The sequence below is a fragment of the Panthera uncia genome, chromosome A2, assembly GCF_023721935.1.
Source record: "Panthera uncia isolate 11264 chromosome A2, Puncia_PCG_1.0, whole genome shotgun sequence".
NCBI classification, from domain to species: Eukaryota; Metazoa; Chordata; class Mammalia; order Carnivora; family Felidae; genus Panthera; species Panthera uncia.
This window is the reverse complement of record NC_064816.1, coordinates 107828226-107854570: the sequence shown is the minus strand read 5'-3', so window position 1 is coordinate 107854570 and position 26345 is coordinate 107828226. Positions and strand designations below refer to the sequence as shown.

At 35.9% G+C, this 26345-nt stretch overlaps 1 protein-coding gene across 3 annotated transcripts in view; it reads left to right on the top strand.

Moving 5' to 3' along the window:
- TMEM196 (transmembrane protein 196) overlaps window positions 1–13409 on the top strand; it is a 50466-nt gene extending 37057 nt beyond the window's left edge. The window contains exons 2-5 of one of the 3 annotated variants that reach the window (XM_049641595.1): window positions 4124–4180; window positions 8233–8487; window positions 9657–9730; window positions 12884–13409. In XM_049641595.1, the coding sequence (XP_049497552.1) occupies window positions 4124–4180; window positions 8233–8487; window positions 9657–9730; window positions 12884–12890 (393 nt within the window). In that variant the 3' untranslated portion in view covers window positions 12891–13409. Of the gene's footprint in view, window positions 1–4123; window positions 4181–8232; window positions 8488–9656; window positions 9731–11006; window positions 11221–11608; window positions 11683–12883 lie in introns of those variants that run through there. The other 2 variants (XM_049641594.1, XR_007460026.1) reach the window with 2 other exon arrangements.
- Window positions 13410–26345: the final 12936 nt, after the last annotated feature.

Below are 26345 nucleotides of genomic sequence, written 5' to 3'. Positions count from 1 at the left end.
TTTTTTTTTTTTTTTTTTTTTTTTTTTTTTTTTTTTTTTTTTACCATACAAGATAACATTCGTGGATTCTGGGGAGTAGGACACACATATCTTTGGAGAGCCATAATTCAGCCCACCACAGTACTTTTGCCCAAATACTCCTGTCTTTTTTGTAATCTCTTGTGGGAATGGAGTTTGACTATACATACAGCTCAAAGTTCAAATGTTCTTTTTTTCAAAATCTTGTATTTTTATCTTAATATTCTTTTAGGCTGTTAGTTATCTTTGGTGCAGATATCTTTTTCTACTTTTCCTGTAGTTACAGTTGCCATCCACATTTGCATATACCCTGGAAATGATAGGCTTTGCTACCCCTTTGCTAGGGGCTCAAAGCATTTGCTTCATAAGAAGGCCTAAGGACAGAACAGAACTTGGCACCACCAACCTCCCTCTCCCCACACCTACTTACGTGACAATCCATGTCCCCTCCTCCTATCTCTGTAACAAATGGCACAGTTTGTGTATCCAGAGTTTTCTTCTAGGGCCTTCTACCTCTTTAATTGCAGTTATTCCACTGCCCTGGACCTCGACATTCTGATGGGCTTTCAAAGTTATCAATCTATAGTTTTCTGCTTTCTCTTATTGTTTAAGTGGAAATGGCATCGTTGTTCTTTCTACATCTTAAGCAAAAGCACAAGCCTCCATGGGCATTCCATTAAGAAAGTCCACTCAAAATATAGGATGCTATTTCCATAATTGCTCCATTTTATCCTACAGTGAGTCACAACTCTAGTTATCTATTAAATGTAATCTAAATTGGAATCAAATGAATTCCCTTTGGAGGGCTAACTGGTTTCATTACATAGTGGCACTTCCTATCAGTAGATCACTTCATTTATGTAATTTCATAGTAAGAGCAAAGCAAATGATTCTCCCTAGATTTAAACAGCCCATCTTCTCAGAAATAAAATTATATTTTCTCACGTAAAATTTCATATCTAATTTAGATATGTTTCCAGCCATCATTTTTACTTTTTTTAATAAAACTATTTTTTCACTCGTTTCATGTCGGACAAGTGCTTTGCATTCTTAATAAAGTTCTATTGAGCACAAAGAGTATTTTGAAAAATAACAAATTCTCTGTATAATAAGGTACACTTAACTTTGGACTGTAATACAATTGATTCATCTTGAGATCATTTTTATTACACCAAAAATTAACAATGGCAGGGGGAAACAAGCATTATAGATGACCAGATGTTCATTGAACACTTCTGGTTGGACATAATGTACACGTACTAGCACTGAAAAATCCTTTTGAAAAGCATTCCATTTTTAGAAATTAACTTAAAGAAGTTAAGAATATTACAAGTGTGATTTGTGACCTTGATGAGTGACATTGAGCAAGTTGCTAAGCCTGTCTAGACCTCTAATTCCCCGACATGCAAACTGCAAGGGCTGAATTAAGTCATCTTTTAAGATCCCTTCCAGTGCTCTGACTTGGAGTGCAGATAGCCAGTGAAATAAAAGATCATATACTGCTTTTTTTGTGCTTCCTTTATACTTTTTACAAACTGTGATGGCTAAATTTCAGCTAAAATCCTTTAAATCCTCCTTAGAAATTCCATGATTTTTATATACTGCCCATTACATGGGTTAGTTTTTTCCCTCAGATTCCAGGTTTCCTCCAGGGAATGTGAATTTTGGATACCCTGACAGATGTGACTATTGAGAAGTATTTACACTCCACCCCTGATTGAGAGTGGAAAATATTGTTTGGCTCACCTCATAACTCTACCTTTCCCCTCCCCAGCCCTGAACTTCCTTTTCTTAGTGGACGATAGAAGGAAGCGATTTTATTGCCACCTGGATCTTCTTTAAAAAAATATTTTTAATGTTTATTTTTGAGATAGAAAGAGATAGACCAATTGTGAATGTGGGAGGGGCAGAGAGAAAGGGAGACACAGAATCCAAAGCAGGCTCCAGGCTCTGAGCTGTCAACACAGACCTTGATGCGGGGCTCAAACTCAGGAACTGTGAGATCAGGACCAGAGCCGAAGTCTGACACTTAACCTACTGAACCACCCAGGCACTCGTGCCACCCAGATCTTCTAACCAAGTTGCTGGGATGGAGAGCTCTGCCTAAGCTCCTGAGGTCCCCTCAGGCTTGGCTGTGAATAAATAATGGCAATGTTTATAGATTTCAGAAGAGATCCAAGGAACACAAAACTCCACTGCTTTCATATTATTTCAAGAATGAGTTCTGGGTGAATGGACTTTCAGGGTGAGTAATGGGTTAGTCAGGCAAGCAAGGAAAAGGGCATGTTGAGGCTTTGAACTGAAGCTTGGAAGCACTGAGAGGTACAGAACTAGTCCAAATCTGGAATGGCTTGAGCCAGCCTTGATAGACGTGAGATGGGGTCATCACTTAGAAAGAGTCCACATGAGGACAAGTTCATCTAGACCCAGGACACAAAGGGGGGTGACAAATGGTTACTCAAAAGTAGCTTTTTAAAATTTCTGAAAAGTATACAAGTATTTAAGTTTTATGAAGTTCTGAGCTTTTATCTTCTCATGATTTTATGGTATTAAAATTATTTTATTAGCTCAATTTATATAGTATATTAACCCTTTGTCTTTCATATGCTTTCTAAATATAATCCCAATCTGTTTTATGCCTTTGAGAGATATGTTATTTTTTTACTATCAAAAAATAATTTTATGTATTAATATTTATAAGTATTTTCCCTTTTGGTCTGTGACTTTGCTGTTATGTTTAGTGAATCTTTCCCTCTCCTCCAAAATTATATAAATATTTGACTTTGTTAAATGTTACTATACTTTTTTTTATACACTTAAATATTCAAACCATTTCCTAGACATTTTGGTGTATGATGTTAAGGACAGTTAATGAACTATCCTAATCCCATTGGATCTTGATCTTTTTCCCATTAATTTGAAAGATAATCTATATAAGAAGCAAATTATAGCATATCCTTGTGTTCCCTGATCTGTCTTGCTGCATCATTGCCTGCTTTATAATCATTTTGTTCCCCTATATAGAAAGTTCCCTGAAAAGGGAAACTTCCCTTACTCATTATTTCTTTATCAAATTTTGTTGGTGTTTCTCACAAGCATATGATTGATTTCAGATAATTAGTAGAATATTTTTATGTGTATATTTAAAAATCTACCCCTGTGTGAAACACTCATTTAAAACCACTTATGTTATTAGTTCAGGCTTGAGATAGAAAAATGTAAAAGAAAATCAGAAGGAAAACCTTAACAGCATTCAAAGCTTTCTTTGCTAGTCTGAAAGCCCTTAACAGGCTTATTATTTGTTAATGAATGTATTATTTTATTTATATGGTTTTCTTCTAGCCAGATGTATGTGTAAATATATCTTGAAATGGCTCTAAATATTTTTAAACAATTTAAATGATTTGCTGTTTTCCAATAACCAAAATATCTAATAGTGTGTCACTGGTAGACGATTTCATGCAGCTGCTTTTGCAAAGCAACTATGTCACCAATATGCTCATTTACAAGAAATTACATGCCACCAATATTCTCCTTGAGTTCTTCCAACATACCCACAAGGACAGTATTTCTGATAGAATGAGGAAGGAAGTTACCATTTTACTGACATAGTTTGAGAGATACAAAGAATGTCTCTAAAGAAAAACATCTCCCTGTCTGATGCCTTATTTTTTATTTGTGTGAGATTCACTACCTGTAGTAAAGCTCATTGATTTCTAATTGCTTAGAAATCTATTATGAATGAATGTATCATACCACTTCTCTCCCTGAGAAAATAGAAAGGGATAAGAAGACAGTGAAAGAAAACAGGAATAACAAAACGCTAAATTTATTTACTTCCTAATTTTGCCTGGTGTAAAACTGATTCTGGTTTGCTCAAGTCCCACAATTACTTATATCAACCTTACAAAGAACAAATTTTCATTGAAGTTTGCATTTTTATCTCTTACTATTCTAGAATGAGGCATTTTTCTTTCCAGCTTTTGATGGGAATATAACATTTTCAAGCTTCCCTGGAACAAGTGTCATGAGTGAGCTATAAGCTAAAAACTAGAGGTCTTCTTATCTTTGAATGTGGAATAATTGTTATTCTTTTCCTTTTCAGTTTCTTCTTTGTGGCATATGTGGAATATTGTGCGCCAAAAAAAAATCTGGACTTGTCGTAAGTTTCTGCCTTGTTTGTATCGTGCATTGACGTATTTGAAATGTTGGAACCCAAAAATGGAAATGATGAGAAGCCAACTTTCACATAATGAATGTTACTCATTTAGGATGAAAAGAAGACTGACAAATAAATACTGGCTTTTTCATTTGCAAAAAAACAAAAAAAAACCCAACAACAAAAAACAAAACAAAACCCATCAAGATTATTACAGACTATGACAAAAGAAAAAGAAAGAAAAGCTTTGATATACTCTTTAAATGCATGAATATGCAACCCATAATGACTGCTGTGGTTGACAATCTCCACTTTTCCAGTTTATAGACTCCCAGACACACATGAATCCTTCAGTAAGCTAAAAAAGACATGGCTTGAGTTCATGGGAAATTTAACTGTTTAAATGTGGAACTGGGCCTACAGATTACTGGCTTTGACTGTGAAGTTAATTTTGCAATGCAGCAAAACAGCTGTGTTGTTATAGTTACAGTTAATTCCCAATGATTTTTTTATTTAATTTTATTTTATTACTGTGAATGTAATTGTAAGTGTTTTCAGATGTTTTACGGTACTATCACGACTTTCCGGGTTGTAAGACATTCACCCAGTTAACTCTGATAATGGCTGGAGGACAATTTCTATATGCTGAAGTGTGGATTCCCCACATCCCTCCATGATGTTTTTTTGAGAGTTCAAAAGAAAGAAACAGTGTTGTTTATTTTATCATGTGCAATGGGAAAGATCATAGACCTTTCTAAGTTGGAAAAATTAATACTATGCTTGGACCTTACAAAGTGGGCTTTGAGCCTAAAAAGAGTTTTCCAGGGGGAGGCCAGTTATCTGAGGAGGACAGGGATAGGAGTATTACAGCTATTTTTGTTTAACTACTTTTTCAATCATATCTTTTTTTGTGAAAATTCTACTGTGACAAAAAAAAAAATGAAGCACCCATTGCTTTAGACATACGAGGTATAATTTTTTAAAATCATATAAAGGGAAACCTTTACGTACAAATTTTTGGAGGCTCTTAATTTTCATCTATGATTCTTCCATCACTTTTTAGACTTGGCCTTCATTCTTTGTATGCTTTTATTTTACTACTGTCTTTATAGCCATATAAGAACAATTTCTTAGAACTTAGAAGAAAGAGAGAGAGAGGGAAAGAGAGGAAGGAAGGGAGGGAGGGAGGGAGGGAGGGAGGAAGGAAGGAAGGAAGGAAGGAAAGGCAAGGAAAGAATGAGAGAGGGAGGGGAAAACAGGGAGAGTCAGAGAAGGAGAAAAGGAAGAGGGGTGAGGGAAGGCAGGGGAGATGTCTTCATCCATTTGGGCTATTAACAAAGAAGGATATACTGGGTGGCTTATCAACAACAGAAATTCATTTCACACAGTGCTGGAGGCTGGACCTCAATTAGGGTCCCTGTGTAGTTGGGTTCTGGTAAGGTTCTCTTCCAGGTTGTAAATTTTTGACTGTGATCTCATGTGGCAAAAGGAAAAAGAGAGGTCTCTAAAAGTCTCTCTTACAAAGGCACTGACCCCATTTATGACGGCTCTATTCTCCTGACCTAATTGTCTTCCAAAAATCACATCTGCAAATACCATAGTATTGGGGTTTAGGCTTCAACATTTGTATTTAGAGGGACACAAATATTCAGTCATAGGAGAAGGGGAGGGAAGAGATTTTTTTAAAGGCACTAGTGTCTTTTTTCTGTCTTTCTAATTCTCTTAAGAGTTATAAAAGAAAAAAATCATAAGTGCTAAACTTTTTAGAAACTACCATTCACTTTAACTTCTTTCACCCTCTGATATTCCCATTGATGACATTTAGCTATCAAGGATTCTCACCCTTCAAAGTGCATGGTAATTTCTCCACTCCAAGTATCTCTAGAGTCTAAATTCTGTAGTCTGGTGAAATTCAAACCTCATATATGGTTTTAAATGTGGGTATAGATTTTAACATTTTAATACCTAGGTGAGAATGTTCTGTTTGCATATGTTAAATGAAGTAGCATGCCTTTAAAGAATGAATAAGAATAATATTAGGAGAGATACATTGTGTTCTTATGATAGCCAAATAATTTGTCATTAACTTTCTTAATTAATAGTAGTTCATCACATCTTTCCATGTTTTCTGAATGTCACATCTTTCCATGTTTTCTGAGAATATGTAAACACCAAAATATTTCCCAAGAAACTGCATGCCACCTGAATATCCTTTAAAAGGTAGTATATTGATTCTATGTGAAACTAGGAGCTACAGGTTCCCACTTTGGATGATTCAGTTATTTGGTAATTGATATTCAGTATTATATTTAATTAACTATAAAAAGATACAGTCACCCATCATTGGATTTTTAGGCTTGGTAATAAATATTGTGAGATGGACACAATTAGGATGCTGAATTAAGTGAGAGAAACAAAACGAACTACTTGGTATTCTTTCTGCCCACCATCCTATTTCATTATGCTATTTCATACATCCACGGCCTTACCCTTTTCTGGGAGTGGCATGCACTTAGTTTAGATGACATGTTATCAGGAAGCCTTGTCTGAAACCCTTGGTTATGCTAAATTCTCCTCCATCCTACTCTAAGGGCAACCAATTCATCCCTCTTTCTTAATATCTGCTATGCCATGTTGAAATGTTGGATCTTCTCTCACACAAGACTGCTGTGTACTCAAGGACAACAACTATGAGCTATTATTTTTTGTAATGCCAACAGCTGCCTCACTCAGGGCCTAACAGATGCCAGGTACTCAATAAATGCTCGCTAAAGTCAACTAATTGTCGACAGCAAACGATTCCTAATAATGTAAAATTAAATGCTAAATTAAGTTAAATAACTGTTTGTCCTATGGAATTATGCCAAAGGAAGTCAGTAAATCCAGGAAGGCTTTCTGAAGAAGGTAAGGCTAGATTTGAGTCTTCCATCTAGCAATCCAAGAAAAAAGCAAACTAATTTCCAGGAAATGGGAAATATCACTGAGGCGGGAATGAACAAGCTATATGACTGGCAAGAGAGGCAACTGGAGTAGAGACCGTGTTCTGGACAAAAATGGAAATAAGTTTAAATAATTATATTAGTATCGCACTCTAAAGTATAAAGGAAGCCCATAGGGGAACTTAGAGAATACAAATACAAAAACAAACAAACAAAAAAACCCCCACGTTGAAGCTTTTGGAATATTCAATATTCAGTTACATATTTATGTAACATTTAGGTTGAATACCATCCACCCCCACCAGCTCTCTTTATAGAGACCCAAATCAAACCAATAATGAGATCAAAAGTAAAGCCACATCCTGTGTTTCCCCAAAACAACCAGATAGTATTTTTGGAATGTATATTGTGTATTCTTCATTGTGGTGCCACAGATTTAAAAAAGATTTGCAGTATAAAGGACCAGTTCACAGGGAGTCCCTAACCTATGCTATGGGGGAAACAGATACACAATGAAACTCATATAAATGAAGAAAACAGGTTAACTATATTCTCTAAGCTTACTTAGCTAGAGCAGTATAAACATTTGAAGTTTGTTGGAACTAATGACAATTCAATGAGAAGATATTTGGATATTTTAGGGGGATTAACATAGTGAAACTGGATTTAGAGTCAGAAAATCTGGATTCAGTCCCTACCTAACCTTGAGTTTTGCCTGTTCACCATTTTCCAAAGTATATATCACGATTTCTCTCAGAGGTTTGCTGGGTGGGTTAATTGAGATGATACCTGCTCAAGTTCCTAGCACATGATAGATAGTAAATACTTAAATCTGAATCGACCTTGAAGACAAATTTTGCTTACTTCAGGGTTTTCAAAAAGATATATCCCCGGCCTTTACACAGTCAGCTATTAATTCTGAAACACTGGTCTTCACTCTCTTCCCTGAGTTGGGTTGCATGGGAACTTGGTGAAACTATGGCTCTCGTCCTCTAAGACCCAAAGCACTTTCTCTTTATTGTAGCTCAGTCTTCCGGGAAGTGCGGCAGGATGGGGCGCTGTGTTAGGTTGGCTTTGCTTCCTCATCTTTGACACTCTCTTCCTTCTTCCTATCAGATGATCCTTTTTTCTGCCTGCTGCATCTGTGGACTCATTGGGGGCATCCTGAACTTTCAGTTCCTGCGGGCAGTGACAAAGAAGACCTCTTCCCTCTATCCTCTGCATCTCGCCTCCATGTCTCTCGCGTGCATTGGGATTGGTGGCTGCACCCTGTCTTCCTGGCTCACGTGTCGACTAGCCAGCTACGAGCAGAGGAGGATGTTCTCTGAAAGGGAGCATTCGCTGCACCACTCTCATGAAATGGCCGAGAAAGTGAGTTTTGTACCTTTTCTGCTCACTGCGAGCGTGGGATGAAGACTGTCGTCAAACCTTGGTGAACCAATTTGCAGCTTAGATGAGAATTTGAGGAATTGGGATTTTATAAAAGTTTGGCCCTATTGGACTAGGAGTAGAAAATTTTTATTGTTTTTTTCTCTGCTATTTTGGGTACACCTATTTTCAATCTCATAGCTATCTATATAAAAACACCGTTCCTAAAATAGCATTTCATAAAATATTGAATGCCTTATAAATATGGATTTGTATGTATTGTACTGAGGAAAAGCACATAAACTAAATACACTTGCAACTCAATAATGCCAGTTTCAGAAATCTGATGAATTCCCCTTTCTAGCTCACCTCTTGTGCTTGTAAGTAGATGCATTTGATTATGTAAATTAGATTCTCGAGCATAAAAGGACCTTTTAATAAGGCCACAAAAAGCCTTGCCTATCAGTGCCCGTATTACAATCCACATAAAGCTTCACTAAATTCTCATCTAAACTTCATGCATATTTGGGTAGCTTTGCCTGTATTTTAAGTAATATTCTTGCATAATTGTTTCATGAAACCCATTTATACCGGAAACAATACTTATTGCTTAAAGCACAAATAGTGAGCTGTCTGTGTTTCTGTTACATTTTGCACATATTTCTTAATTCAGTTCCTGTTACTTGACCTCTGAAGGAAAAGATAAAAGATCTGTAAAATAAACTTGCTAAGATAATGGCCACATCGTATTTCACTTGGTATCATGGAAATAAAACTGCATGATCACAGGATAGAAGAAAGAGTAGCAAGAGTTACTACTGCATATTCCTTTATAATGTTATCTTGAAGAAAAAAATATTTGTTCTATAGTTTTATGCATTTCCATTTTGTATGCAGTCAATACATTCAAATAAGGGGAGTAGATATTAGATATTCATTCTTAAATTGTTCCGTGGAAAAAGCAATTTTAAACAGATGTACACATGTTTTTGAAAAGAATTTTATAGTACAAATAGCAGGACTGGTAATTTAAAGAAATGGGTTGTTAAAAATAGATTATCATTATATATTTGGATAGTGGCTCTTTTGTTCTCTATTTGTATACTAGTGTGCTTTAGTTTGTTTTGTGTATATGTGCAATATTTATTATATGATTGTTATATTTATATTAGAGATTGAGGGCTATTGAAATAACCGACTTGCCCAGCTGCCCGGTGGTGCCCCCGACACCAGAGTTACCTACAAGGTACGCTGATTTTTAGGGAGTTACCATGTTGTAATGTCACTGCAGGAAGCAACGCCTCTTCTAGGAAGCCATGATGTCAGCAGATCAGTCTGCTGTAATGTCTGTTGTTCCTCAAAGTATTGCTTTCATGAGAACTACTTTAAGGACGCAACATGAACCTACATGGCAGAGTCTTGCAGCTTGAAACTTGGTTGAGTATTTAAAATATTCAGCCTCCTATAAGCATCCAAACACATTTCTGTTTGGATGATTCATGACTTCTTTATTTTCTGCTACATCATGATTCTGACTCAATACCATCATTCACAGACCAGAGTTTTGTTTTTAATAATAGGTGACTCTGATAAAGACAAACTATATCTCCCTTGTGCCAAAACTACATGAGCAGGTAACCTAAGTTTGACACTAATAGAGTAAAAATGCTGTATGAAAGCCATCTTTTCATAAAATTATCTGATGTGATACATTTCAAATTTATTTCCTGTATTTTTGGTTGCTAAAAATAACGTAGTCACCCACCATTCTTGCCTTGATTAAGCAATATAATTGGAAATGTAGAAAGCTACACAGATACTTTGGCCCCATTGCAGAAAGTTTATCCATTTGCAAATAGTCCCATTTGATCCTGCCCAAATTTAGAGTATATTCTTTGTGTTAAGTTGGACATGCCTATTTGCAAATAAACTGAAGATGCTAATACATTTAAAACCTAGGGGCACCTGGGTGGCTCAGTCGGTTGAGCGGCCGACTTCGGCTCAGGTCATGATCTCGCGGTCCATGAGGGCTGTGAGTTCGAGCCCCGCGTCGGGCTCTGTGCTGACAGCTCAGAGCCTGGAGCCTGTTTCGGATTCTGTGTCTCCCTCTCTCTGACCCTCCCCTGTTCATGCTCTATCTCTCTGTGTCTCAAAAATAAATAAATGTTAAAAAAAAAAATTTTTAAACCTAATTTATGCTGTATTCTCTTATCAGTGATTTTACTTTGTCCATACTAGTATGAATTTAGTTAGAAAAAACTCCATTCTTTTGTAAGATTTTTAAACGCTGGATTTTTTCTTCACCCTGAAATAAAATATTATACATTAGATTAATTTTTATGGGTTTTAAGCCAATTTTTTAAAAATTTGATTTATTTTTAGAGAGAGAATGTGCATACCTGAGCAGGGGAGGGGCAGAGAGAGTGGGAGAGAGAGAATTCCAAGCAGGCTCTGTGCTGTCAGCATGGAGTCTGACATGGAACTTGATCTCACAAACCATGAGATCATGACCTGAACCAAAACCAGGATTTGGCCCTTTAACTGACTTAGGTGCCCCTGAAGCAACTTTTTGAATGCAAATTCACTTTAAGAGAACAAGTACCTAAGAATCTTACTTCTATAAATTCATTAGGAAATTGTTTTTGTACTAATAGAAGGAATAGAGAAAGCTGAATGAGTAAATTCTGTCACAGATCATTTTTGAAGAATCATTTCTATCTTATCTCGCCACCCACAGTGAGTTCATGAGTGAAGCCTCAAATCAGGCTTCTTATCTATAAACTTAACCTCAGGGCAACAATTCCACCGCATTTCCACACTTACTTGTACCATGTACATGTCTAGCAAAGCCATCCACTCAGATAGACTGAACCATCGCCAGGCCACCAAAGCAGGTTGCTGGCACCAAAGGACCTTCACTTTCCCTCAGTCTTTACCTCCAAAGAGTTTGAGTTTCTAGGCTTATTACCTTGTAATTCCCTGGCACCTTACTGAGGAGGCACATTGGATACCCAGGTTAAGACAACTCCCTAGGGCCTGGAAGGAGCCAGGCACTTTGCAAAGAGAGACAAATCTTGATGTAAGAAGAGGTTAAGTCTCCAATGCATATTGTCTCTTTTCTCAGAATTTTCTTGGAAGGAACTCTACCAAATCTTTAAAAGACAACAAAATTTTCAAAAGCAAAGTTCTAAAAACCAGGTCAGTTCCTACCTTCCGGTCCTTCCTGTATCCTCCTAAATAACTTTCCAAACCACCCAATACAAGAAGCATGAATCTTTATTCTATTTCATCCCTATATTGAATTTTCAAAGAGAAGAGATTCAGAATAAGTCATGGATACCTTTTTACTTTTCAAATAAATATTTGGAAGAATTTCTAAAGTTTACAAAAGCAAGTACGTTAACTTTTAATGTACTTAAAAGGTGAATTTAAATGGTGAATTTCAATTCACCCAAATAGCAATTAGATATAAACTGATGGGCTTGAGATAAATGAGCAAATAATTTTGATTTGAATTTTATTTACTATATATTTTGCAAATAGGCTTGTTCAAGTGTAAAATTATTTTAGATATTTTTTGCCTAAATATTCTTTATAATATGGTGTACTAATATTATAAATGGGAATGGGCTTCATATCTCCTCATATTTCTTTAATGTTTAGGGAAGATTTTACTGTTCAATAAACATATGAATTCGAAACATCTAATTTTTTTTTAAATTAACATTTTCTAAAATTGCAAATGGAACTTATGTTAGTTCATCCTTTATATCTAAATTTCGTTTGCCTTCCATGTAGTTTTCCTTATTAACATCTTAGTAATTGATCCCTTAAAAAACATGTTGAGGTTTTACTGTTTGGTTGGTTGTTTTTTTTTTCACTGTAGCATTGATAGTGTCATGAAAACCAATTATTGTGATTTATTAGTAACCCACCATTACATATAAGCAATGATTGCCTTGTGGGCCTAAAAGGCTACCAATTTTTCTATAGAATAAGGTAACCCCTAGAATATGTTGGCACTTTGTTGATATGCTCAGCAGAGAAGCCTATGCAATATGCAATGTGCATAGGCTTAATCATCTAGTTTCTAGGTGAGGTATTTCCAAAATAAAGTTGAGGAACAAAAGGAGAGACTCAGGGCACTGGGGACAGATTAAACTGTTTTTGTGTGTAGAAGACTTTGGTCTAACAGACTATCATTTCAGCATTTTCATGCGCTCCAAGATGCCATGAAATTTCATTTTCTCAAATGCAACAACAATATCAATCCTTGTCCTTCCCTAAAACTCAACAAGTTGTTCAGTGGCTTGAAATTTGTTTTGGAAATTCATTAACCAAATCAGTATCTTACTCTGGAAGTAAACTTTAACTAATTCATCTTATTTTTTTCTAACAGGAAATGACAGACAACATGAGCAATGGAGGACCACAACTGATATTTAATGGAAGAGTATAATCAATGTTTTAAAGAACTGAACATTTTTTAGGATTTTCATGAGGAAAGGAAATACCAAAGGACTAGGAGATAAAATTAAAACAGTTCTTGCATTTGCTGTTATCTCTCTTGAGCACCCACTGTAATTATTCTCCCACAGTTTTGCCTCATTTATTTCTTCAGCTTTTTTATTGGGTGAAGCCTTCAGTAATGCAGTAATTTTAGCAGAATTTCCAGATTGTTGTAAAGACTTTTCAGGAAAAAAAAAAAAAAAGAGGAATAAGCAGATTCATATTCTACAAAACCACTATTTGACTAGCATGAGTGTTAGATTTGTAATGATATATTTCATATAAATAATCAAAAGTACAAATATCAAGAAGTAACAATAACCTACTGATGTCTTTGTTTTGAAAGACAATGGCTTCAAAAATACCACAATTCAAAACCTCAGCAATGCCTTGTTGTAAAAACATTATAATTATTTCCAATTTGTGAATGAACTATATTTCATAATTTATTTGTAAATGATAAAAAAAATGAAAACATAAACAAGAATTTTTTTAGAGAGAGACAATGCTAATCTGTATGATATTTTTGCATTTTTGCACAAGAGTGAAAAATTATAAATGAACATCATTTAAGGAAAATAAATATGCTTTCATTACACCGTGCAGATTGATCTGCATGTTCATGAATGAGCCTAAGAATAAAATAAAGTGTGTGTGTGTGTGTACATATACTGTAAATATAGAAAATATATACAGCATATATTTATAGCATTCATGAATGTAAATAGGTAGTCAAAAAGAAATTATAATACTGTTGGGATATTATCAAGATTCTATCCCCAAAGATATGGGAAAGCAATTTTTCAAGGCTTTTCTATGCCCACAAAATCACACATTTGATTTCTATTAAATTTGTTCATTTTTATTCTTTTTATTATGTCTGCTCTGTGTAAATTTCATTGTGACTGACATTTATGGAGTTGAGATATCTGAATAGGATAGTATAAAGATAGATTACTTATTTGGCTATTTTACTATTAGGGTATTTATGTAATAACAGTGACAAATACTGATTTATAAACATAACAACTTTAAATCACATACTTCCACACTTATAAATATAAACATAATGACTTGTGATTATTCATGATACTTATATTTCAATACCTTACAGCCCCGATGATGTATGCCCAAAAGGTAAAGTTATAATTAGCTTTGGTAGAACTTAATTTAGTTTTTTTTTAACTTTATAATTTACATGAAACAATACAGACCATTTTTAAAAATACTTTTATTCAAAGAACCTGAAAGAGTTCTTTGTAGAAGGAAATAGGCCTACATTTATATAACTAGATTTAAATCTTCCATAATGGAATGTTAAAATAGAAATCTATGACAAAATGAATAGGCAAGAAAATAGCATAGTCTTTGACATATTTATGAGAATAAAACCTCTGGTAATAGATTTTAAAAATGTAATATTCTCACTGTATTGTATACTTTTATTTTTTCCCCAAAGCTAGTCAGTTTTCAAGTCATTTTTATGAGTTACTTATTGAGCCATAGGTAAATTCAACCTTTAATGTTCAGGATGAGAACATGTTATAATTTAGAAACAAAATATGGGTTTTAATTATAACAAAATAATAATTCCAGTTAATGGAAATATGAAGGTATTTTAGTTTTAGAGCAACATGATCATCACCTGCCCCATTTAAGTCAACTCATAAGAAAATTCTGGCTGTATATAATCAAAAGAAATAACTGAACTATGGTTGGTGTAGTGTTTGAAGTCTTCTAACTCATATGAATAACTTCTTTATCCAGCACATTACAAAAGTTGCCCATAAATGCAACCTCAATAGTGAATCAACATTATCACTGTTCTATTGATGCCACAAACAGGCATAATCATTGTCACTGAAAATATAAACTATACAATGCAGATATTTTGTATATATCTGGCTCTACTGAATTTACACAAGGATGTAGTTTTGTACTGAAGGAATAACCACTGACTCTAATTTTAGGTGGCATTTCTTTGTAGACGTGTTTGTATAATACAGAGTTATAATACACCAGTAAGATGTTTTAATGCCTTTTGAAATAATCTGTGAAATCACCCATCAAAGGACAAAAGTAAGCATCTCATTGCTTTGATATAGAGTTACGAAGAGATGCTATCATTACAATTATCCACATAGTCTACAGTGTATATAACCAAGTATAGATATGTCTTTAAATGTAGTTATTTTAACCCAGTATTTTCAGGGCTCAGTTATTTAGAGGGATTTATTTGTGATTTATAGCGATTCTTTCTGAATTAAACAGGGGAAGTTAGGAAGACATTGTTCAAGTACCTGAAAATTTAATTTTCACAATAAATTGAGCTATGAACTAGAACATTTTAAGTGACTGCATTACAGTTTTAGTATGAGCCTACCCTTGGGAGAAAGTAAGTTAGGAAAAAAAATATGTGAAACTAGTGTGGTGGTGTGCTATAGAGACTAGCTACAAAAAGATGCAGTTATTAGAAGCATAAAAGAATAAAAGTGGACTCCGGAAAATTTTAAACATATATGTGCATCTATGTATAAACACACATACACACATATATATACAATCGTTTAGAAGTGGAACATGGTATGATGACTCTATGGATATGTCTATGTAATAAAATGGTGTGCTTTGAAACTACATATGGTGTGAACTTTCTTTTCATCATGAAAAAGTAGTTTCTCCCAATAGGTTCTGAGATTGGCAGGGGACAGGATGCTGTGCACGAAGAGGCAGCAAGAGTCCCAGTAGTGGATACGGTATTCAGAAAAGCTATTTTATGAGATAGGAGACACTGAAGTCTGTTGAAATATAGAGAGGGAGTGGTTGAAGATACAGGACAAGATGCACCTAAGAAAGTGAGGTCTGGAGGAGGCAGGAGTTAATAAGATACACATTATAAGAGACAGATTTAGCTATAAATAGGACTGAAGTTGTAGGGGATCTCACAAATGAAACCATAATATTCAGAGAACTCTGCTGACCTGTGTTTGTCAAAAGGTTGCTACTGGTATTTGGGGTAGACAGTAATTCATTGTACAGACTGTCCTATGCATTTCAGGTCATTAAGCATCTCTGGTCCCCATCCACTAAATGTCAGTTGTAATAACCAAAAATGTCCTAACAAATTTTCGCCTCTTTGGCAGGTAATATTGCCCCCTAATTTAGAACCAGTGAGGAAAACCCTTTAATACAATCCAGAGCAGCCAATGTTAATGCTACTTACAAATGTAGACTTGAATTGCTCAGGATCATAAGTTCACTGTTCTAAGCTCTACCTATATTATCTAATAGAGTAGCCACTAATCTAAGCACGTGTGATTAAATATATGTATAAATTAATCAAAAAGAATTAAATGTTCAGTTTCTCAGTTGAACTAACCACATTCAAAGTGCTTGAATAGCCACATATGAACAACAGTTATAGAATATTTCTCAGAAAGTTCTATTGGACAATGCTAATCAAAAGCACACAGAGGCTCTGTCTCAAAAATAAATAAACGTTAAAAAAAAATTAAAAAAAAAAAGAAAGAAAAAAAAAGGGGCGCCTGGGTGGCTCAGTTGGTTAGGCGTCCGACTTCAGCTCAGGTCACGATCTCACGGTCCGTGAGTTCGAGCCCCGTGTTGGGCTCTGGGCTGATGGCTCAGAGCCCGGAGCCTCCTTCTGATTCTGTGTCTCCCTCTCTCTCTGCCCCTCCCCTGTTCATGCTCTGTCTCTCTCTGTCTCAAAAATAAATAAACGTTAAAAAAAAAAAATTAAAAAAAAAAAAAAAGCACACAGAGGGGAACTGTCCCCAACCCTCAGTCAGCCAATTATCATAATAAAATGTGTGAAAAGAATCAGTAAAGTCTCCATGGAATTTGAAGTTGATGGACCAGTTAAATGCATGGACTGAAAAAAACTGCCATATATATATACAGTATATATATATATGTATGTATGTGTGTGTGTACACACACACATATATATATATATATACAGTATATATACAGTATACACACACACACACACACACACACACATATATAGTAGGCCAAACCCATTATAAAGTCTAAAAGTTGCTATAGAGATTTCATGTTTAAATCTGTTCATGAAAGATTCCACTAAATAACTAAATATTTTATGTTTAACAGGTAAAATGAGATGCGTAACTCCCATTTTTGAAGAAATTTATTCAGCCTATTACCATGCGTCAATGAAAAATTCTGCATTTCTTATGCTTGGGAAGGTGAGAAAAATATGCTGCCCTCCACTTTTTTACTGACTTGGCTCAAAAGTGGCATGTTCAGAAACCGTATGTCCAAGTCTACATTTTCAAAGATGATTTAGCAAACACGTTCTAGAAATTCAGAGAGAGCATCTTAAGTACCATTTGGTTAGAACACAGTTTCCAAATAAAGTTTCAGAACTTGGCATCACTTCACTCTTGTCTCCCTTAAATCATTTTCTGGAAACATATGTAATATTTTTTAATTCAAAGTATATGACAGCCAAGAAATTCAGTTATTCCAAAACCATAAATCACAGGTTGTGAGTTACTCAGAGCAGAGGAAACCAATTCAGAAATTTCTGGAAATGTGGATGCCTAGTAAAATTATACAAAAGGGTTTTTTTTCCTCTTTTTTTCCAGGAAAATTATTTACTGAATACAAAAGGTTTTTTACCAGGAATGTAAATATACAGGAACATATTGTAAAAAGTCAAACCATAGATCTGAACAAATGTATTTAAAATTTTAATAGTTTGATATTATCTACATTAACTAGTTATAGGCATATAGCCTTCATTTAACTGGAAATCTTTAAGAACTAGGATCCATCTTTACTTTCCTTCACATCAACTAGGGACTTTTGATTTCAGTTTTTTCTTCATTAACACCCAAGGGCTCTACTCTCTTAGCCACACAATACATTACAAGCCCCACCCCAAAAGCCATTATGTATTTTGTTATTGAAAATTGCCAGAGAGACTCTAGAAGTTGTCTGAAGCCCCACAGAAAATCCTAAGATCTTGTCAAATGTGCATCAAGTGTTTGATTAGCCTCAAGGAATCAGGACTCATGACTTCTCCTTGTATTAATTAATCAAGATATTTGTCCTCACCTACTCACTAAGATAGAGGTCCTCAAATGCCATTTCACAGCATCCCGATGGAGGACTGGAAGATGTCCCTTGGGCTCTCCAAGATCATTGCTCTGGAAAGAAAAGCAGCAGATTCCTTTGTGGAGGGCTCTATCATCCCTTGCTCTGTCCCTAATTGTAAAGCAGCCAAGGAAGGAGGTAACACTCAGTTTTATTCATATAAATACACTCTAAGGGCCCTACGCTGTCTAGATGTTCACTCCCCCTCAATACTATCTAAAAAGTCTTTTGAGATCTGGACTTCTGTGTCTTTTCTATTTATTTTATCAATAACTTCTGCATCAAATCTCTGAGACAAAACACATTTTTTTTTTAATTTATTTTTGGGACAGAGAGAGACAGAGCATGAACGGGGGAGGGGCAGAGAGAGAGGGAGACACAGAATCGGAAACAGGCTCCAGGCTCCGAACCATCAGCCCAGAGCCTGACGCGGGGCTCGAACTCACGGACTGCGAGATCGTGACCTGGCTGAAATCGGACGCTTAACCGACTGCGCCACCCAGGCGCCCCCAAAACACATTTTTAAATTTAATTTAATTTTAAAAGGATCTAGTTCTTTTATAATAAAAAAAACTGTTGGAGAGGATATTTTTTAAGTCATCATAAATCGTTGTGATATTAGCCTATTGCTATCTATCAAAAGAAAGGATGGTAGTGCAGCAGGTGAAAGGTAGCCTTTGGTCAAGTGCTATATAATGTACATTGTCTATAAATGTGACTATTCCTCTATCATATTAATATAACTTATTTAATATGAAATATGGATAAAGCGGTAAGACATTTATATTTCACCTGAAAGATAAGGTCATTTCTGGTTGTACCCATGAATCTTAAAGCTATTCAACCAAATAATGCAATTTGTACACCCTTAAGTCCATAAAACAAACCACAACTCCAACCCCTGGGATCCACTGCCCTTTATTTGTTCTGCTTCTTTTGATTTCAGATCCAAATTTCTGGTTTTGTGACAGTGCTTTGATTTCAGTGTTTAGTTCCTGCACTTGGACCTGAAACCTTATCTCTGTAGTTGTCAAGTTTGACTACGAAAGCTACTCACTTTACTCAAGGCACCCAGGTTTGTTTAACAGGACTCCCTACTTCTGAATCAGCTAGTGAAATCCAGCCAGCAGCAGCTAGTGGTGACAGAAGCGGCTTCAACAAAAATGCTAGTCACCTGGTAAACAGACATGTGCTCCAGTAGGAAATGGAATTCAAAAGAAGGATCCCAGATAAGTAAACAGAAAACGTGAGCTCTCCATACCTTGAATATACAAAGGTTGGAAAATGTTTGAGATCATTGGAGACAGGCGGGGAGCTAGAAGTGAGAAACTGAGGCAAAATTATTCCTTTCCTGGGTTTCATCGGGGGATTAAGTCAGTAAGCCCCAGAGAAAATTAATTTTGTACTGAACAAAATTTTGCCGTCGTATATCAGATATGTTCTTTTCTTGCAGTATCTTTTTCTTCTTTTAAATCTCTAGCTTAACCTATTCCCTTGTGCCAAAGAAGATTGGAAGAAGAGGTTTCATTCAAGGAACTAACACTGTAGGTGTGACTCTAGCACTGATATGGTGCATGACAGCAGGAATCAAGGGCAAGTGAGACACAAGGGTTGCTTTCATTAGTCACTGGTCCTTCTCAGCCAGAAATGCCCCTTTCAGTGTGAATCTTGGAGTTAATTTAATTGTGCTATTGGGTATTTACCCAAAAAATACAAAAACACTAATTCAAAGGGATACATGAATCCCATGTTTATAGAAGTATTATTTACAATAGCCAAATGATGGAAGCAACCCAAGTATGCATCAATAGATGAATGGATAGGGGCGCCTAGGTGGCTAGGTCAGTTAAGCGTCCAACTTTGGCTCAGGTCATGATTTCACCTCTTGTGGGTTTGAGCCCTGCATCGGGCTCTATGCTGACAGCTCAGAGCCTAGAGCCTGCTTCACATACTGTCTCCCTCTCTCTCTGCCCCTGCCCTGCTTGTGATCTCTCTCTCAAGAATAAATAAATATCTAAAAAAATATCTAAAAATAAATATCTGTAAAAAATAGATGATTGGATAAAGAAGTTATGAAATATATATATATATATATATACACACACATACACTATATATATATATATATATAGTGGGATATTATTCAACCATAAAAAAGAACGAAATCTTGTTATATGCAACAACATGGATGGAGCTAGAAAGTATAATCCTCATTTTACTGTTTAAACCAATCCTTTTCAACTAGAATCTCATCCAAATGGTATGTAGTTGTCTTCCTGTTAATAATTGATACCTAGATAGATACTTGCAACCTCAGGTAAGTAGAGCTGAAAATTAGTATGATTTTTATCAAAGTCCATATTTTAAATTATATATGTATATATCTAGATCTACCTATTGAATTATAATACACAAATATAATACATATTCTTAGGTAATAATCAGAGAATCTCAACTACAGCCAAGAGGTAAAATCCAAGCATAAAGATCAGGGAGGATGTTTGAACATTATTGTATGTGGTTACCACATAAGGGAGAAAGACACAAATAATTCCATTGTTAGAGAGTGAGAATCTAATGTGATTTACAAATAATCCATTTATTAAAACTGTAAAAATTGTGTTTATGCCTTATGGACAAGAAGACAGGTTGTGTTTAGACTGCGGAAGTTGAATAAACACTGCCCTTCATGGGAACCAGAAGTTTATGTGTTCATTGAGAAATTCTGAATTAACGCAAAAATTAATAAAAAAATTTTCAGGTAGGAAGGTAATTGAGGCAAAACAGTATTTATAATAAAATTATCACAGTGATAAACAATTTTTTCATAACTTCTCTTATTTACAAATGAAAACGTGGCCTGTGTATATTTGTAACTAATTAATTAATTTAATTTTGAGAGAGAGAAAGAGAGAGGGAGACAGAGTGGGAGCAGGGGAGGGCAGAGAGAGACGGAAACACAAGATCTGAAGCAGGCTCCAGGCTCTGCACTGTCAGCACATAGCTCAATGCTGGGCTCAAACTCGTGAACCACGAGATCATGACCTGAGCCAAAGTGGGCTGCTTAACCGACTGAACCACCCAGGCAATCCTGTTTGTTGTTAAATTAAATAGTTGCGACTCTTATTGCAGTAACAAAATTGCAGGGAATTAACTATGCCTGAGAGAGCACGGAACATGCACACGTGTTAATACAAATTCCCTTTATAGGTAATTATTTTCCTTCCTTCCTGAAGATTGTTCTCTACTCCTTGGAAATAATCATATTTTGACTTAATTTTGTTAGCTTAGGTAAGTTCCAACACACAATTTACCATAATTTATCCCTTTTAGTACAGTCTAGTAGGGAACATAAACAAATTTTCATTCAGTATAGGAAATGTGTGACAATTAAGCAACAGCATTCTATGTCTCTGAGTCTATGCAAATTGTGTACTATTTTATGTTCCTTATTTTGCAAACTTTACTGTGTGTGAACACTAATTCACATGAAAGAAATAATCAACTACATTGTTAATTATTACTGCATTTGTGTCAATTATATCTGAATAAAAATGATCAGTCCAGAGTCTCTCCCATAATTCAAATTTCGTTCAAGGCACTGGTTCTTAAACTTCAGCAGGTATTACAATCACCTGTAGGGCCTGGTAAACAGATTACTGAGCTACATCCCCAGAGCTCTAATTCAGTAAGCCTAAGGTGAGGCCTAAGAATTTGTATTTCCAACCATATATCAGGTGATGCTGATGACAGGCAGGGCCATTGGAACCAAACCCAAATCCATCTTCCTGATGGATGCACAGCAATGCCAATCACTGAGACATCAGGTGTGTAGCAAGGAAAGGGTTTATTCAAGAGGCAGCCAAACCAGGAGACCAGAGGACAAGTCTCAAATCTTATTTCTCTTGTAAATAAGAGAAGTTATGCAAAAATTGTTTATCACTGTGATAATTTTATTATAAATACTGTTTTGCCTCAATTACCTTCCTACCTGAAGGGGAAAAGAGCGAGGTTTTTATAATCATGGGGATTGAGATTACATATTGATGAAAAGGGCAGGAAAACTTATGACTATTCATGAAGAAAGATGGGGTATGTGCACTGAGCAGACATATATGTAACGTATATCCCATGTTCACTTTGGGGTGGAGACTTGACAGCAAGGAGGCAGGATTCAGCCCCTGATGTCAGGAGATTGTTTTAGGACAAGGAGAAAGGACTATGGGCATGCTCCAAGAGCCGAGAGCCGCTATCAACTGGATGGGGACTTGGACTCCTTATATCAAGGTAAGGAGCCATATCAGTTGACCTTGGGTCCAGGTTTCTGCAGAGACAGCTAATGAATTTGTTAGTAGCGTCTGAAAAAACGCAATAGCTTGTTAGGGGAAATTAGTTCTCTGAAAAACAAGCTTTAAACTGCTAGTTTCAACCTCATTAATCCTCTGGGGTATGGTTTCACTACCAATAAAACAAAACATTATTAAAGCAGTTGTGTCTTAACTTACAGACAGACACATCTGAATTACTTCATTTCTATGTATTTTCAGCAATAGCTATAGTTTGCAAAATATAAAATCTAACAAATTCAATAAAATACAATGTCTTCTTTTTTTCCCTCAGTGTAAGCACAGTGCACAATCCGTCAGTTAAGCAATCTAATAAGCAAATAGGAAGAGCTTTCAGAGTTAAAAATTTATGCCAGTTCCTTTTTTAAGGATTGTAGGTTAAAAACAAGCCACCAATAGATATTTGCCTTGATTCTTGCCATTCCTGCAGTACTTTGGGCTAAGGCGAAACTTTACAAATTTAAAGCTCACATATGCCATCTGCTGACACATTTTGTGAATTACAAGAATAGCTAATTGGACATCAACCAACAGCTAATTGATCTATTAGTATAGGTTCAGACTTAGGTTTGTTTGTTTCATTTCCAAAACTCATTAGGCAAATTTTAAACATGCATTTTCCCCCAAAGTACTGTAGTTTTCAATTTATTTAACAACTAAAAACTTATTTCCCAAAACACATTTTTATTTCAGACAGTATGTTTGAAGCTATTTTATTCTTCCTACTGACAAAGGAAATTGCAGATTGGTATCTCAGTAAACATAGTTCGTATCTACAGTGAATTTTATCAGTAAAATATTTTAAGAGGATATTATCTTGAACTCTGTTTTAAGCTGAATCAAATGTTTATGTATATAAATTGTTTAAAGGGGTAAGTACATTGATGAGGAGCTGAAACTAATCATGCTAGCTGAAACACCAAAGCAAAACAAACAAAATTCATTCATGGAGATGGGACCAAGTTATTCCCCAGTTTATTCATACTGTTACATGAATTTTCCTCTTAGATCCAGGGCTCTGCCTCACTCTTCATCCAAAGAAGTCATAGCTCCTGTTCACAAAGTCAGCTTTACAGCCTTAATCAGGCTGCACCAGGCATATTATACCTGAAGTGTCGCTCATGGACTCCAACATGCCTATATTATTAAGCACTTACTATAGGCCAGTCACCATGTTCAGTATCACACTGTCATTATCTCATTTACTCCTTGCAGCTTCTCCCTATCATTATACTCCTACACTGCAGACTGGGAAGTTGAAGTTTAAAAAGAGTAGACATGTTGTCCAGGGTGAATGAGGCAGGACTGAGACCCAAACCAGCAGACTCTTGCACCCGGTTCCTACCCTTCCTACCCGCTGTGCCACATTGTCTGAATTTCTGCAAGACGGCTAGCACTCACACTTTGGCCCAAAGTGGTGCTTCTTTGACATCTTGCCAAGCCTGTTAAAAAGGTATTATTTACCAGTTTGATCTGATTCCCACTTTACCGTTTGTTTTTAGGCAGAGGCTAACTAAAATCAGCCACCATTTTCTTGACTCTTAAGATTTCTTCCTTTATCATCTTTGGCCCTGTGTATAGGAAAAGTGAGGATTTTTAGGGATTCAAAGCATGAGCTTTGCCTGGAATGAGTCATGCCTGGGTTAGCTTCCTTGATTAGCAGCTGTGTATCCTTGGAAAACTCATTCATTTGCTCACTCAAGAAATATGTGCTAGGCAGTAGGCCTTCAGCTTTTAACAATACAGACAGGATTGCAACCTTCATGGGGCCAACATTTTAAAATCTTTCCTAGATTGTAGTCTCCTCATCTGTAAAAATAGTTAATAATGGTAATAAGTGCATAAAGATCCTGTGTTGGTGATTAGTTTAAGGCACTTGTACCACAGTGCCCGGCAGTTTTGTCATAAAGTTTAGCTGTGGTGATGATGATCATGGTGATGTTGATGAAATCATCGTTTCTGCTAATAATTTGATAAAATCAATGCATAAGGGAGATGAAACTCTTCTTGTCAGGACTGTTATTACTGTATGACAAGCGGGGGCACTTTTAGGGACTTCCCGTGCACACCTGGTATACGATAGAAGTAGCCCTGGATCCTTTCTTAGGCAAAGGACAAAGTACTTGAGATCATAAGTATTTCATGCATTGGACTGCATTGTGCAAGAGGCCATGTTTTCTCTGGTGCACTCCTTCACTCTCTCTTGCTCCAAAAAGTACACAGCTGCCAGGCAAACAAGGCTACTCTAGCCTGTTGGAGGATGAGACACATGGACCACCCACCGCTGACTACAGACGCTTGAGTGAGTCCAGCTGAGCCCAGCCCAAATTTCTACTCACAGAATGTTGAACTGAATTAGTGATTGTTATTAAAGCCACCCAATTTGAGGATGGTTTGTTATGCAGCAAAAGCCAACTGATGCAAAGGCATTTTTATCTGAATTGCCCTTTATATGAAACTACCTTATGTAAACCTTTACACATAGTTCAAACTTACTAATTCCATTTCTTCAGTAAAGTCTACTCTAACAATTTCAGATTTTTTATTAAAAAAAAGAAAGAACTTGCCCAATGCCACACATCTAGTAAGCGGCAGAGCCAGGACTCAGACTCAGTGTAACTCTATCACCCAAGGCTCCTTGCGTTGCACTATGTTAAACTGTTTAAAAATTGAGTATATCTTGTAACAACCAAAATCATCAACATTGGGAACCCTTGCTTGATTTTCTACTTTTTAAAGATATAAAACAATGCACACTCATTACAATAATATGTGAAAATTCACACAATTTTAAAAAGCAATTCACCCTCCAGATAACTAACACAGAATTTATACATCCAGATTCTTTTCTAATCATATAAATGTGCATATTTTCTATAAAAATCAGAGCATATGCCACAAATTAGATTGTAATTTATTTCAGCAAACTACCAATTATTGCACATTTATATTGCTCCAGGGATTCACTGATTTTGAGGAATAGAAACTAACATAATATAGAGTGTGTGTGCGTGTTAGAGAAGAAGAGGTCAATGGTAAAAAAAGATAGTTGCAGGGACATTTTTCTCTTTTTCTTTGGGGTCAGTGGACATAGAGTCAAAGTCACATCTAACCTCTCTTCTCCTTATAGAAAAGGGGTTTTCTTAGCACATGTTTGATGACTTTGACTTGACAGGGCTTTTCATGAAACAGGGAACACCAATGCCTGACTTCCCATGTCACTTTGATCAAATTTTAGACCAAAAGACAAAGGTACAGTCTATCTATAGGCCCTTGATCAAACGAAGTTTGTGGATTTGTGTGAGATGGGAGATAGGTGCGGGGAATCTCATTGTACTTGTTTCCTTCCTCCCTGCATGGTAGGTGAAACAGGTGGATTTGCTAAAGTAACGCCATAATGGTGAACATTTTTGTGTAGGCTAGATCACCTTCTCCCTCTTTCAAATCATGCAGATTGTGGATAGCAACCAACAATCAAGACAGGACTTAAAAAAAAAAAAAACTAAAAAGTAGAAAACAATTTTTTTTATTTTTTTAAATATTTTTGAGAGAGACAGAGACAGAATGCAAGTGGGTTGGGGCAGAGAGAGAGGGAGACGCAGAATCAGAAGCAGGCTCCAGGCTCTGAGCTGTCAGCACAGAGCGCGATGTGGGGCTGGAACCCATGAGCCGCGAGATCATGACCTGAGCCGAAGTTGGATGCTCAATGGACTGAGCCATCCAGGCGCCCCTAGAAAACAATTTTCAAAATCAAACAAGCAAATGTCTTACGAGCATGCAAAGGGTTATAAAACTACCCCATATTTATTTCCTACGCTTTGGCTATTTTGAGTCATAGGGGAGTTGCAGTGGTGAAGAAGACAGTTA